At 43.4% G+C, this 15,316-nt stretch overlaps 1 protein-coding gene across 1 annotated transcript in view; it reads left to right on the forward strand.

Moving 5' to 3' along the window:
* Window positions 1–15,316, forward strand: part of tmtc2a (transmembrane O-mannosyltransferase targeting cadherins 2a) — a 108,299-nt gene that overhangs the window by 79,612 nt on the left and 13,371 nt on the right. Inside the window, exons 8-10 of the mRNA XM_033614208.2 lie at window positions 359–480; window positions 6,729–6,810; window positions 10,789–10,903. Coding sequence (XP_033470099.1) covers window positions 359–480; window positions 6,729–6,810; window positions 10,789–10,903 — 319 coding nt within the window. The remainder of the gene's footprint in view (window positions 1–358; window positions 481–6,728; window positions 6,811–10,788; window positions 10,904–15,316) is intronic.

Here is a 15,316-nt window from a genome sequence, read left to right on the forward strand (position 1 = left end):
TTGGTTTTGGGGTGAACTACCCCTTTAAAGCATGAGTTGTTATGGACTCTGTGTCCCTGCCAAAAGTTTTGTCGATAAATCAGTTTTGAATTAAAAAATGGACGTCCTCGCCAAATGAACTAGCGTGCCAACAATAAAAGTAATCAAGAATATGTCATTATTTAATCTGTAAGAAATGTAGCCAAGTGAGCCCTTGTACTTTATTCTATTAAAATGAAATTTTAGCTTATTGCTGATATTCTTTATTTATAACCTCTATATATGCATATGCCAAAAAGGAAGAGGATTCCTGCTTCATACACTTCTCATGTCACACTTCTAATACTAATTGTGACTGCTGCTGTGTGCTGTGTTCCAGGAGAGGCCTACATGAGGCTGAACAGGCTGGAGGAAGCAGGCCACTGGTACAGAGAGTCCCTCAGGGCCAAGCCTGACCATATCCCTGCCCACCTCACTTATGGCAAACTCCTGTCCATCATCGTAAGTCCCATTACTGACACACACACAGGGAGAATCACAAGGCGAGCCGGGGCATTATCTTAGTAACGATTGCAGTGGTTAACTACCTGGCAGAGTGTAATTAAACGGGACCTGAAGTGGCAGAGCAGAGCGATGAATAATGCATATTGAGTGACTTATGGGAGCAAGGCGAACCCATCGTATCGATTCCTCTGCAGAGCCTGGAGAACTGTGATAATTGTTATGAGGTGTGAGCACCTGACTGTGGAAGGTGCATGCTAAACAAACTCTTCTTCCCCTGATCAGAAGTGAGCTACAGGGATTGTGATGCATTCATGAATACAGTGTTTGACCTCCAGCGCTGCCACTTGGATGAAAAGAGGATCACACAGTGTGAAAGAAGAAATGATAGAAACCGTAAATACTTTTTGGGTGGCCTTGGATCGCCCCTGATCCAGGACTGATGCCAGATAGCTTAAAAATCTGCCAAATAGTAGCTGCATAAATTCACGACTGACATCTGAAGGTCACAGGCGTCGGGAGATTGTCTGGTGTGGATGAAAGATCTCCCTCTGTGATTGGATGAGTTCCAGGTTATCTGTCTGCTTTCTGTCTCTCACTGTGTCTATGGGTGTTAGAAGATATCAAGGGCACACAAGTTTACCCAACTTCTCCCAAATGTTGTCTTGTCCTTCTGATGTTTTGTTTCAGCCGAGTCACAAGAACAAAAAGTTGGCATTGTTACGTTTCTGCAAAAAAAAGTTACATTTGCATATTTAGTACGAAGCATATCAAGGTCTCTAAAGTGACATAGAAAATGAGCCGACTTTGTCAGACCAGTAATGTTTTTGCAACTTGTCACTGTTCAGCAACTTTTTAGGCACCTGACGTGGGTGTTTTTTAGCAACCTGTCACAGTCCTTCCACTGGAGATAGTGCCGTGAAAAGAGGTGTGTTTTTTTTTACACAGACAAAAGCAGTTGTTTTTGACCAAGAGGTCGCTGCATTTACAACCTGGATAGTCTGACGATAAGTGGTTGGGTTTTACAGAGACATTACTGCATTTCCTGTTGTGATAGTGTGACAGAAAGCAGCAGTTTGTATTGAACCATTGCTGCGTTTTCAGCCGAGATAGTGCGACAAAAAGTGCTTGTTTTTACTGAGACATACCTGCGTTTCCTGCCAGAATAGCGTGACAAAAGCAGTTATTTTCAGTCGAGACATGGCTACATTTCCTGTCTTAAAAGTGCAGTGAAAAGCGCTTGTTTTTACCATGCTGCATTTCCTGTTATAGTGGAAAAAGTGGTTGATTTTGGCGAGACCCAACTGCATTTCCTGGCGGGGCAGTCTGACGAAAAGCTGTTGTTTTTTACCAAGACGTAACTGCATTTCCTCTTGTGATAAAAACAGCATTTGTTTTACCAAGACGTAACTGCGCTGAAATAGTCTGATGAAAAGCGCCTGTTTTCAACCAGGACATAACTACACTTCCTGTCATGATAGTGGGACAAAAACTGGTTATTATATTACTGTACCATAACTGCATTTCCTGCCCAGATAGTATGACAAAATGCAGTTGTTGTTTTTATCGAAATGTTGCTGTATTTACTGTTGGGATAGTGCAACAAAAAACGGTTGTTGTTAGCGAGACCTAACTGTGTTTCCAGCCAGGATAGTCTGACAAAAAGTAGCTGTTTTTTTCCAGAGACATTGCTGCATTTCCTGCTGTAATAGTGCAACAAAAAGCAGTTGTTTTTGTTGTTTTTTTTTTTTACCCAGATATTGCTCCATATTATTATCAATAACTGCGTTTCCTGTCATGATAGAAAAAAATCGGTTGTTTTATTACTGAACCATAACTGCGTTTCCTGTCGGGGTTTTTTACCGAGAGGTCACTGCATTTACTGCAGGAATGGTGCAACAAAAAGTGGTTGTTTTTAGTGAGACCCAGCTGCATTTCCTGACAGAACACAAAAAGGGGACTCTGGTACTGAGACATACCTGCTTTTTCTGTTGTGATAGTGTGACAAAAAGCAGTTGGCATTACCGAGGCATACCTGGATTTCCTGCCGGAATACTCTGCTGAAAAACTCTGCTGCAACAAAAAGAGGTCGTTCATTGCTCCATTTCCTGCAAAAATAGTCTGACGAAAAAGGAGTTGTTTTTGACTGTGAGAGATAACTGCGGTTCCTGTTGTGATAGTCTGATGAAAAGCAGTTTTTTTACCGAGAGGTCACTGTATTTACTGCTGGGATAGTGCAATGAGATGTGGTTGTTTTTAGAGAGACCCAACCGTGTTTCCTGCCAGGATACTCTGACAAAAGCAGTTTCACTATGTTTTTTTGCCAGGATAGTGCCACAAAAAGTGGTTGTTATTTACCAGACATTGCTTCATTTCCATGCAGGATTATGCCCAGGAGTTTTTACCTAAGCCTACAACACATTAACAAGTTTCAATTTGCTACATCATAACATACAAACGTATCACTGGTTTGCCTAACATACAGTGCCAACATTTTTTAAGGCAGCTGGTTTGTTTGTTTCTGCAGGAAAAACTCCCGCTTCCATCCTCCTGCCACCTCTCCCATCCCATCAAAACAAAAACACATTCATGTGACAACAGATGTGTTCACAGCTGAGTCAAGTTTAGATGTGAGAGTTGAACTGCGTGCCTTCTGCAGCCCCTCCAGACATGTTTGACCTCCTCCCTTCCATGGCCTTGGGTGCTGAGGAAACCAACCTGCAGTGTCTTACACACTCGCAGCTGCAACCCTCTGAGGCTTTAAACCTCGGTTCTGATCATTTCCTCTCTTTGTCGAAAGATTTGAAGATATACGTAGCACACACACACACAGGTACGGTAAAGCTCAGGTTCAGATTAGAGTCGCCCAGTGTGGCTGGACATCTGCTGCGCTCCCTCGGGCTCAGCGCAGGGCCTTCACTCTCAGACAGGCCCCCCTCCACTACTACAGGGCTTAAGGAACAGGAGATTGGATGGACCCTGGACAATGGGCCAGTGGACAGGCTTATAATGCAATTACTCTCCTTCCTTATTGAATCACTCCATCAGCTACATTTTTGGCTGTCCTGCCGGAGTCAATTGACAATACAGACACGGGGAGGAAAGGTCAAACTGGAGTCTTGTACTGTGGTTCACCCCAATGTGTGCTGTGGTGCTGTTTTTCTTGAGTACTACTGCACATTAACTTTCAAAGTGGTCATCCCCCCCTTCTTAAATCCACTCAATAATAAAGCTGGAACCTGATAGTCTTGTACCCATCCACATCCCGGCGCAAATAACAAGTGCACCTCCTAAAGCCACTAATTTGCCTCATTCTTCCCAAGGTCAAAGTGATTACGAACGAGCCGAGTGTAACCGTAGAGCCCCACTGTCTGTCAGAGATCTCCTGCTGGAGTCAGAGGGGTGTGGTGTGCGTTTGGGAAAGCTGTGGTCAGTCAACACTGAGATGATTTATGAATTTGAACTCAGCAGTGTATTAAGATACGTTCAGCACGGATGCTCAACAATCCAAAAACACATGAAACAGCTATAAATCAGTTAAAAAAGAGCCGAATACAAAACTGCCTTTTGATAGTCGTTAAAAACCAGAATTAAGACTGACCTGAAGCCTTTCATAAATCTCCTAAATGACGACTTCCACCAACCGAATTGGACTGAACCAATCTGCTTCCAGTTCTGATGGATGTCCGCGGAAAAGGGTTAATTGAATGTAAAGAGAAAAGTGCCAAAGAAAATGTGGAATAAGCCATCGAGGCCCGATATCCGCTCAGTCATTTAGAGCGATTGCGGGCATGGGAGAAAGCTAATGAAGCAGACCTAATAGGCCCAGTCCTCTCATTTCTTGTTGCATGGCAAGTCCATTGGCAATATGGAAGCAATCAGTGCTAAAGCATGAAACAAAAGAGGTGGAGAAACTGAGGCTCATGCATACAGAGGCGGTATGTTTCTCAGTTTGGTTGCAGGTACGCACACTCACACACACCTTGGAGGTTTTTCTAGGCACAGGAGGTGGCGTACTGTATTCTTTATGAGCATCAGTCTCCTGCTGAAACTTAACAGCGGCGTTCAACTGATGCATGTCAGTGCATTAAAATGACTCACGGCAGATACAGTAAAATAAAAGAGATTTTTGGAGATGACAGATTTGGAGCACAAGATGTTCATGCATGTTTTATACTGTACTGGTGCAGTGTCTGTTCAAAACCTGTTGAGAACAGGCCCATTGCTTAGGGCCTGTCCCATTTCTAGCCCTTAAATCTTCCACTTGGTATTGAGTGCCCTCGTTTGCGAGATAACCCTTGATGAGGGAAGTGAGAAATATTAGGGTAGAGATCTTTCTCTAAGAAATGGGACACCACTTCATGCAAATCGGCGTGGCCGGCGTGCAGGCATACGTCACGCGTAGTAGCGACGCAATGAAAATGCCGGCTCCAGCGCTTGTGTTGTGGCGTGTGCTATGTTTATTCTTCTCTGTCTGATGAATCAACGGAGAAGAAATGCTGAAAACAGGAGGCGTCTACGACGTCGGGTAAGTCGATTTGTTTGAATATTTTGAAGCTGTGTTCAACCGAGTTGCCGATGAGTTTACGCTAGTCCAACAGTAACAAATTCTCTTCCACAACTTGCCGAAGTTGCTGACTTTGCAAGGTGTTCTGGGAAATTTCATTTTCCACTTCGCTGAAAGTGTGGGTTGGGGCTCCCTTTGAATCTAGGGAGGGTTTTAAGTGTTGGAAACCACTTCCACTACCTCAATTCTGTTTTGGGACACCACTAGCCTAAACGTGAACGCGCCCTTTGCAGTTTTCTGGAGAACAGCTCATCCAAACACCTTCACACTCATCACTGTGCTTCCCTTGGTCCTGAGCAACACACCTGCTGTGATGTAGTTGCACCCCCTAGCGATAAGGGGATGAAAATGAATGGATGGATTTTAGTTTTAGTTTATTTTCTGCTTTGCACTTTATTACTGGTTGTAGCAATCACATACACCACTGTTTTTATATATAAATCTATTCTTGGCCTGGTTCCTTCCTATCTGTCTACATACATGTGCAGAAACCAAAATCAGTTTGGCCTTCACTCTCATAATATTCTACAAATGCTGGTTCTAAGGGTGAGAACAGAACTCGGCAAAGAAGCTTTTAAATATGCTGCTCCTTCGTCCTGGAGTGATTTACAGAAGGATCTGAAATTGGCAGAGTTGATCACTGTGGGGGAATTTAAGTCGATTTTAATGGAACGGGAAATTAGCTCTTTTAGTCAATGTGATTGTTGCTGATTCATTTTAGTAATTGTATTTAATTGCATCCTGTGGTTTTTATTGATTTGTTGTGTATGACAGTTGTATATGTCTGTTTGCCTTGTTGTAACATATGCTGCTCTCTTGGCCAGGTTGCTTTTGAAGAAGAGATTTTTAATCTCAAGGAGGCTTTTATCTGGTTAAATAAAGGATATATACTGATTTGTTATAAACTGTAGGGGAAAAAAATAAATATATTTTTTTCCCCTACAGTTTATAACAAATCAGTCAATGGGATATGTGTGTTAAACCACATAGTAAAGTCCTGCTCAGGCTTACAGGTCTGGTATGTTTATAGTAAATATTAGCGGTTAACAAAAATGGTTTGAAGTCAAAGTCAAACTAAATACACTAAATAAATAAAGCAAATATTTAGGGCTGGACCCGACTCAGAATTATGTCAATCGAATCTTATTTGGGTGTTCACTACCAATGTTCGACTATTTGTAACTTTTTTAACATAGAGTTTGAGAGTTTAAGCAGAGCTCGATGGGGCGTTCATGGTATATAAACAAGCACTCTGTTAGCACTCTGCTAACTACGCATACGACAGAAATACGACGGAAATGTGCAGTGATAATTTTTGCCAACACTAAATATCAGTCTCTTTGGGCTGTAAATTCACCACTTCCAAGCAGAGGGAAAAAGATAACGATATCTCTGAGCCTGACCAGGCAAAGCAAACTCAGACTCTCCCTGGGTGTGTGTCTGCAGCTGCCTGCACCGAAGAGCAGTGTGAAAATGTGGTGCACTCACTCTGAGGACGAAAACATCTCCTAAGTAAACTGCACACTGACTGACCAAAAAAAAAAAAAGACTGCTGGACTTGAAGAATCTCCGTTGACTAATTTTTGATGTTCATTTGGCAGCCCTGAAAAACATTACATGTATAACAAAACAAAACCTAAAAATCTGGCAAAATACATGATTTCCTTTTCTTTTCTTTTAGGGGCAGAAGACAGAAGCAGAGAAGTACTATCTGAGAGCTATCCAGCTCGATCCGACTAAAGGAAACTGCTACATGCACTATGGTAAGAAAATCAAAGGTTTCCCTTCTAGAAACAGCAAACATTTTCAGCCAAGCCTGTTTGAAACATTAGTATCATAAAAACATGAATTCCTCCGTCCTCAGAAATGCCTCTCTGTGGTTTAAAGAACTACACAGAATATAATTTAAAGTCCTTTTCTTCCAACTGTTGCATTCCTGATTGCCCATAATCCAAACCTCTGCTGCACAGCCCTTGTAGGCTTTGCTGTAATGACGAGGCTTTGCCGCAGTAAGCCGCACTCAGGATGATTATTAGACAGGGGTCTTTAGACTCTTTTATCCAAGATGTATACTTCGTAGTGTCACCCTCGCACCTAGAGTCATTAAACACACCCTGGATCCAGGCTCATAGCTTACGTAACCTGATAGGAGTTTTGGTAATCATTGGGAAGTGTCACACATCTTGCTGCTTTTACCATTTCCCCCCAAAATACCAGTGCTTTAGCAAACCCTGCACCACTTTAACAGATTTATGTAAATGTTCTGTGTGGTGTCAGTACTGTTGGAGCGGTTCGAGGTGTTGCAGATGGTGCAAACACACATACAAACAAGCATGTATGCTGTGTTTATCTGGGTGAGGAGACGGGATCAGAGTACACTGTTTACCATTGGTAACCGAGAGTAAAACATGATACCACGTTCCGCCTGTGCTGCTGTTAATGCAGTTTCATATCAGTTTGGAGAAACAGGGTCCCCGCTGCGCCGTGTCGCTATCATCAGGATATTCGTAGGAAATGAAATCTGTCCTGAAAGCACCATTGTGCCTCGTCCCTTTCTCCTCTTCCTTATCTCGCTCCGTTCCTCTCGGTGCTTTCTCAGCGCTGGATATCTCAGGGTTCAGGTTTAGTTTGGTCCCCGGCGAGGGGTTGTGTTGCTGTCTTTGGACCATGCTGTTTCCCCTTACACTCTCTTTCTCCCTCTCTGCCTATCTGGATGTTTTCTTTTTTCAATGTTATCTTGTAGCATCTTGCTATAGGTGATGTTTATTTGGGCCTGTCCCCCTCCTTTATCGCAAATCTGGCTGCTTTGGCTCTCCTGGGCTCACTGGATGAGCTCCAGGTGTGAGTGTGCAGGGAGTGATGGTATCTGTCCATGCTATAACACAACGGATGTACACACAGAAACACACATATGAGAGAGTGCAAGGAAGCGAGGACACAGAAGGTGATAGCTAAGACAAGGCCCCCCTTTCCTGCCATTGTTCCCAGTAACTCATTTTAACATGGACTGTCCCTCGTATGACCTGCGTCCAAACAGTCTGCTTTGGTGTCTAATGGCTCGATTTTTGAATGCGGCTCAGTACAAGTAAAGCCAACGCTTCAGTGGAGCCTCTCCGCATTCCCCTCTTCCTATATTCAGTAACATCTGCGGCCAAGCTTATAGCCGCTGATGCAGGCACTTGTGGGTGCCGCACCAGGTGGCCAGACTCCCACAGGAAAACACATGAAATACCTCTGACTCTCTGTGTTCTCAAATGTCGCCGAGCAAAACAACAATCCTCTCACCAGCTCACTTTCCTCTCGCTGTCTCTGCCGCCGTGTTGTGTTTCCTGTGGCACTGCCTCCATTCGTCTTCCTTTGTCTCCTCACCCAACTCTTCCTCCTTTCCTCTTAATATCACGTGTAATGTTGATTTTTAGCACCTAAACTGTGTGCCATATTCAGCATGTTGGCATGCTGACATGTGCTGATTATTACATTTTGATCTGATGATGGCGCTCAATGAGAAGTCAGGGGATCCCCAAGATATTATGGTTCATCTGGAGTGGACATGGATGGACTGCCATGAAATTTTGTACAGATATTCAACAGATGTTCAACACATATTCAATTAAAACCAAACGTTTTCACCTCCCACCTCTTTTCCTCTTGGCAGCCCAAGAGGAAAAGTCAGGGGAACAAAGTCATAAACAGTGATCATGTAGGAAACATGAATACCTGTAAAACGCATAGACTGTACAAAATAATGGACGTAGCTTCCATGACGTCACAGACTGGTTTGTGGACTCCCATTCTGAAGCCTTGAGTTTGGCATTTTGGCGGTCGCCATCTTGGGTTTTTGGAGCCAGAAGTGACCATATTTGGACGAGACGGTGGAGGAGTAGAGAAGCGAGGGGTGGATCTGACTCATAGACTGTAGCGACACCTCGGTCAAAGTGGACCGCTCTTAATTATTCGGACGTTCCATGCTCCAATGCGGATCTTGGTTTTAGGCCCTAGTAGACCCTCTTTCGCACTCCTGACTTCCTTTCGGATTTCATCAGAAGTGGTGGCCGGGGTCTACTTTGGGCCTGATGTCAATAGGATTGCTCATTGTAGTTTCCGTAACAGTAGGTTTTTTTTTAACCCCCAACCTGGAGGACCAGGTGCTGCCTTTCGTCTCACTCCTCACCCAAGACCAGTCTGGTATGGTTGAACCTGCCAGGTGCCATAGGATCCCTCCAGCATAGCTCTCAGGATCATAGAAGCACGCAAGCCTCTCCACCACAACAAGGTCACAGCACGGGGAGAAGCTCTTAATTATGCCCAACGTTAAGCCTTAATAGAAATTTAAAAGGGTGAGTCATATAAAAATTCAACCCCTCATACAGTTGTCATGAACGTTGAAATTAGCTTTAGAGACCAGTGTTTCCCACAGAATCAGAATCTATATGTGGCTGTAGCTGACAACAGAAGGGGCAGGTCAGTGTCCCTCAAGGTTTTTTTTCTTACCTACCTCCTTATTCCTCAGGAGCAGTTTGTGGAGTTTTGTGTTTGTGGGCTGGATAAGTGATCGGTTTATCCGATCAGAGCTGATCAGGTCAGATCAGTGGATAAGAGGAGCAGCTGCTGCAGAGGCGAATGAAAGAAAAGTGTAAAGTTTAAACTCTGACCTGCGCTAGATGCTGAGAGAAAAGGTAACAAGACCATCGAATTCATTACGTGGCAATCTCCAGGGTTGTTCAGTGGTTGTAAGGCTGTTTTTCGCTAGCAAAAATTAGCTGTAGCATTATCGCAGTTAACCATAGACTGTAAATGCACCGTGCTAACCAAGCTAACAGCTAGCATGAGAGTTGGCGGCACGGCAGTGCAATGATTAGGATTGTTGCCTCACAGCCAGAGGGATCCCAGTTGGGAGGTTCGTACCCTGGGGTGGGGAGTTTGCACGTTCTCCTCGTATCAATGTGGGTTTTCTCCAGGTACTCCGGCTTCCTCCCACAGTCTAAAGACATGCAGGTTAACTGGTGACTCTAAATTGCCCGTAGGTGTGAATGTGAGTGTGAATGGTTGTCTGTCTCTATGTGTCAGCCCTGTGATAGTCTGGTGACCTGTCCAGGGTGCACCCTGCCTCTCATCCAGTGTCAGCTGGGATAGGCTCCAGCCCCCCCGCGACCCCTGACAGGATAAGCGGTTACGGAAAATGAATGAATGAAATGAATGAATGTAAAAGCACCATGCTAAGCAAGCTAGCAGATAGCATTGGGGTTAGCTCCACACTTTTGTCTTGATATGGTCACTTCTGGGCCCAGTGGTCAAAATGTCAAACCTGAGGTGTCTAAACAGGAGCCCACAAACCAGTGGGCGACGTCACAGTGGCTGCATTCATTATTTTTATGTAGTCTTGTCACCCTGGATATCTGTGCAAAATTTCAAGGCAATCCATGGGATAGTTGTCAAGATATTTCACTAACAGCCAAAAACATCAACCACTTGTTGGCCCTATAGGAAAAATTAAGGGGTCGCAAAAGTCATCGGGGTTCATTTTCTGGGGAACGTCAATATCTGTGCTAGAATTCATCTTAATCCATCCAACAGTTGTTGAGATTTTTCAGTTTGGACCAAAGTAGAGAACCGACCAATGAACCAATAGACCAACATGACCAACATTCCCTAAAGCCATACCACAAGAATAAAGAGTACTAACACAACTTCTGCTAACCCTAAAAATAAGTGCACCTCCGCTGTGTTTCCCTCTCTTCCAGGTCAGTTTCTGCTGGAGCAGTCTCGTCTTGGCGAGGCGGCGGAGATGGCGGAGAGAGCTGCGGAGCTGGACAGCTCAGAGTTTGATGTGGTCTTCAGCGCTGCTCACATGCTCAGGTTGGCTAAACTGCTGACACACAACAACAACACTGCTCACATGTGGAGTTTCCCTCCGTCCTGAAAAAAAAAGCACACAGTACAGAAAATTGAGCTATTGTATACGTCAAGAGATGTTGAGGTTTTCGAACTCCTGTTTTTACAGAGTTTGCTGCTGCTGTGCCGCTTCGCCATTTGTGGGTTTATTCTTTACCACTGCCATTTAATAACCATCTTCGAAATATAAATTACACCAGTGTTATAGAATAGTAAATGTCCTCTCTATGGAAATGGCTGCCATAAAAGCTATTATGTATTACATATATAAACAGCAGTACAGTTTCAGTCCATCATGGTGATGTTTCGGTCCAAGACTTGTAAAGAAGCCATTGGAGAATTTTCCCCTCAAAGTTTGGCAAGCACGTGCACAGACAGCGTATAAGTCTTAAAACGTGTCAAAAGGGACGGCAAATTCTATTCCCAGCAACCCAGGGAAATATTGGAGCGATATGCCTTCATTCCTTTTTGCTCTACATATCTGGGAAAGTCATTACTGCTCTCGAGCATCCATCTAAGTGAACACCACGGAGGGTTTGTAAAAAAAAGTTGAAAGTCTCAGGGTTTGGCTGAGGTTTGCTTTTGGAGACGAAAGAGTAAATCTGAATGACAGATCATTCTGCCGTATTCTGGTCTAACTGGTTATTGTCATCTTAGACTGGCCTGGACATAAATCCGAATCGATTAGGATTAGGGTTGAACGGATGTGACATACAGCTGTCGTTAGCTGGATTTAAACAAGCTCCACTGATCATAAAGGTGAGCTCCAGATACTGACCAAACATAACCAGGATTATAATAATAACCTGATAATACAGTTTGATGGATGGGCTTCCTCTACAAGCTTAGGTCTACATTTCCTTCCAGCAAACTGCTCTTATGATTCAATTATTGTGATGGTTATCAGAGATGTGATTCCTCCAATAAAGCGGTTAGTTTGAAGTTAAACCATCAGCAATGCTGCACCCAGGGATGTAAATATAGACAGTGCAAGCAGTTCAGTCACAGTGGAGCCCATGGGGTGATTCCCATGCCAATAATTCAGAGTACCACCTTGAATTACATCTGTGTTCAAAGAAGAACTCACATTAGATTAAAAATGGTGCCATTTGCGAGAGGCTATTTACTCTCAAAAATGTATGTATGTACATTGATGTTGCCTAATATCAAGTCTCTATTTGATTGAGACGATAGACGATACGATAAAGTAACTAATTTAATTGAAAAATCTGTGAAGACTGCAAGTCCAGTGAGCAGTCACGCCTTTCAAACATAAAAGCAGCAAAAGGAAAGGACAAGAGCAGGGCTGTCAAACATACAGCCCGTGGGCCAGAACCAGCCCGCCAAATAGAGCTTAGATTCTCTGCCCGAGCCCGAACCCACTATCCTCAGGCTTGGACGGGTCGGGCTCCTCATAATAGACCTCAGCCATGGAACCAACTACTTATCACACCTGGGGGGGTGGGGCAACGGCACCCCCTTGATGGCGCAACTGGCCGCGCACATGTCAGTTGTCGACGGCGACAACGTGTGTGTCGGCTTCGTCGGACGTACCAAGTGCAGCGCGATGCTGGTATATGACAGCAAAAAGACGGGGACCTCGACACTTATGAGGCACATGACGAAGGCTTGCCATGGAAAGAAAGACGAGAGTCAGCCTTCAATGTCTACCTTCTGGCTGGATTTTTTTGGGCCTGATCTAAGCTCTACCGCCAAAGGGTCCAATCTGGCCTACTAGATGACTGGACTAAAAGGTGCCAGGTTTCAGGAGCAAGTTAAACAATTCGTTGCTGTCTTCATGTACAATTCTGCTTCAGAGGCTTTTCCACCCTGACCAGAATAATTCTCTGATATAACAATACTTACTGTTTAAAGATATTGAACATTGTGCAAAATATTGTCAATCAGCAGCTTCAGTTCAAAAGAATCTGTGTCAGGAAATGTGCGGATAAATGCACATGCAATGACAGTGATAAGTAAACTGACTGAATGTGGACAAACTGAGACATACTGTTGAAATTGCATTTATTTTTCTTTAGACATCTCATGCTGTTCATCTGTTTTGTAAAAGGATGAACGTCTACAGAATGTACCTGTAATTCTTAACACAAAAAAAGGGAAAACATTGGAGCTGATGGTACTAATATGTTATTGTGCGATGATTTTATTGATCCGGCCCATCTGAGATCAAATTGGGCCGTACAAGAAAGAAACAAACAGGAGGAAAAAGTAGCAAAGCTCCCAGTGATGTGTGTGCGCCTTAAAACTAGCAACTAGTGTGCACTGGGGCCCGTGGTAGCTACCTTACGCCACTGGCTGCACCTGTATGTTTCTACTGTAGCTCAGAATGGACAAACCAAACACTGGCGCTAGATAGGCTCATTCATGTTTTCGCATTGGCTACTGTGGTGAGCAGCCCCTAAGTGACAAAGCAGTGTCGGAAAAACACTGATTTGTACCATGTTTTTACCGGTTTAATTCACCAGGTCTGTTTGTTTGGGAGAGACCTCTGTGGATAATTCAGCTCCCGCTAAAAACAATGAACACTGAAGGAAATCTTACCTGAACAAGTTTCATCTGGTTGCAATGTGCAGGCTGTTCTCACAAACTGTATGTTTTCCTACGAAAATTGATGCATCCAAATTTGTACATATCCCCTGTAATTTGGTAGGCTGCGATTACGTGACAAATGCGTTGATGGGAGTAAACAAGGAACAGCCCCGAGCGGTCTTATAAGGATGCCTCGGGGTTGGGGTGGTGGATGGGTGACAAAAAACTTGACTTTAATCCAGGACTGTCCCCTGGAGTTGCGTGTTCAGAAGTGAACTTGAGTGAACTTTGAGTCATTTTAAGCTACATCCTCACCATGTTTCTTTTCCTAAACTTAACCGCAATAGCTTTATTTGCCTAAACCTAACCTCCGTAAGTTAATGTTCATGAAGTAACTTCATGGGGCGCTAATTTGTAGGGTATCATACGAACCGTTCTATGAGAATCTGCAATCCCCACTGCTAGATGCAACCAAATCCTCCTAAGGGCTAATTTATGCTCGACGTTAGATACAGAGATGGAGGCAGACGGAGCCCTCTGTCCATAATCTGCACAGATGAAACGTAGCAGTACCACCAGAGATCGTAGAGGCAGTAGTTCAAGCGAGATACGACTGTAGGAGACGATAAAGAAATTCAAAAAATGGCGGAATGAAACAAATCTGTAATGTAGTGAAAAGAAGTCTCCGTCCATGTCGTCTGCAAAGACCACCAAGCGTCAATAACTCTGCCTTCGTTTAAAGCTACAATATTACGCCCTCCTCCACTGTTGCCTCATTTGTTGTTGTGAGAAACTTTTGACTCCGCCCTCTAGTGCCATCTATTAGCTGTGTCTGTGCCATCATATAGGACGCATAGAAGTATGAGGGCAGTGACGTTTGAAACAGACGTATAAAGGGAATATAAATGAGCCTTCAGTCGTACACACTGCTCCTTTAAATCCTGACTTCCTGAATCTTTATTGACTCTCCAACACTTGACCAAACTAAACAAAGACCGAGGAAGCACGCCATAAGATGATGACTATACGATAGTCAGCTATGAACTCCATTGAACCCTGATAAAGTGTTACATATTTAACTTAAGTCATAGTCTTATAAATATTAATTGCCATGTCGGGAGAGGACGGTTTCCTTGACTTTATTAACTTTGGCACAGCAAAGTCTGGTTCGTGTACCCCTTGGATGAAATTGTACGTATGGAGCAGATTAAGTGTTGCCATTTTATGAACCCAGCTGTAACATGCAGAGGAAGACCGGTTGTGTTTCTGGCATTATAAAAACATCCATCTCTCCTCATCGTACTCTGTTAAATAATAAGAAATCCATAATAGACAGGGAGCCAGACATCATTTTAAAGTGAGTCCTAATAAATCAAGGTCCAAATGCAAAATGTGAGCTGCATTATCACAGTTATTACACAGCTAAGAAATGAATCACCTGCACAGAACATTGTTCCCTAATGACGCTATTAGAAACTAAAGTATTTTACAAGTTTATATATATATATGTAAATATTTTAACAGTGCTGCAGCTGAAGAAGGATCTGTACCATCCCGTGGCTATTATGTGACAGCACCTAGTTAATTCAGGAGTCTCTGAATACTAATAAGTAATTTGAGGAACACCTTTGTCTGCAGGAACAACAAGTAACATAATTTTGGAATGAGCTATTGTTATTAAATTAGAATCAAATTGCCCTAAAGCACATGATATCTTAATGCAGAGTTAAAAAAAAATAATGTAAAACTATTGTTATTAAATTTTAAAGGTCTAGTGTGCAGGATTTACTGCCATCTGTGTGCCAAGTGTTAGAATTCCTTCAGTGT

The sequence above is a fragment of the Epinephelus lanceolatus genome, chromosome 23 (genome assembly GCF_041903045.1).
Source record: "Epinephelus lanceolatus isolate andai-2023 chromosome 23, ASM4190304v1, whole genome shotgun sequence".
In the NCBI taxonomy this organism is placed as follows: domain Eukaryota; kingdom Metazoa; phylum Chordata; class Actinopteri; order Perciformes; family Serranidae; genus Epinephelus; species Epinephelus lanceolatus.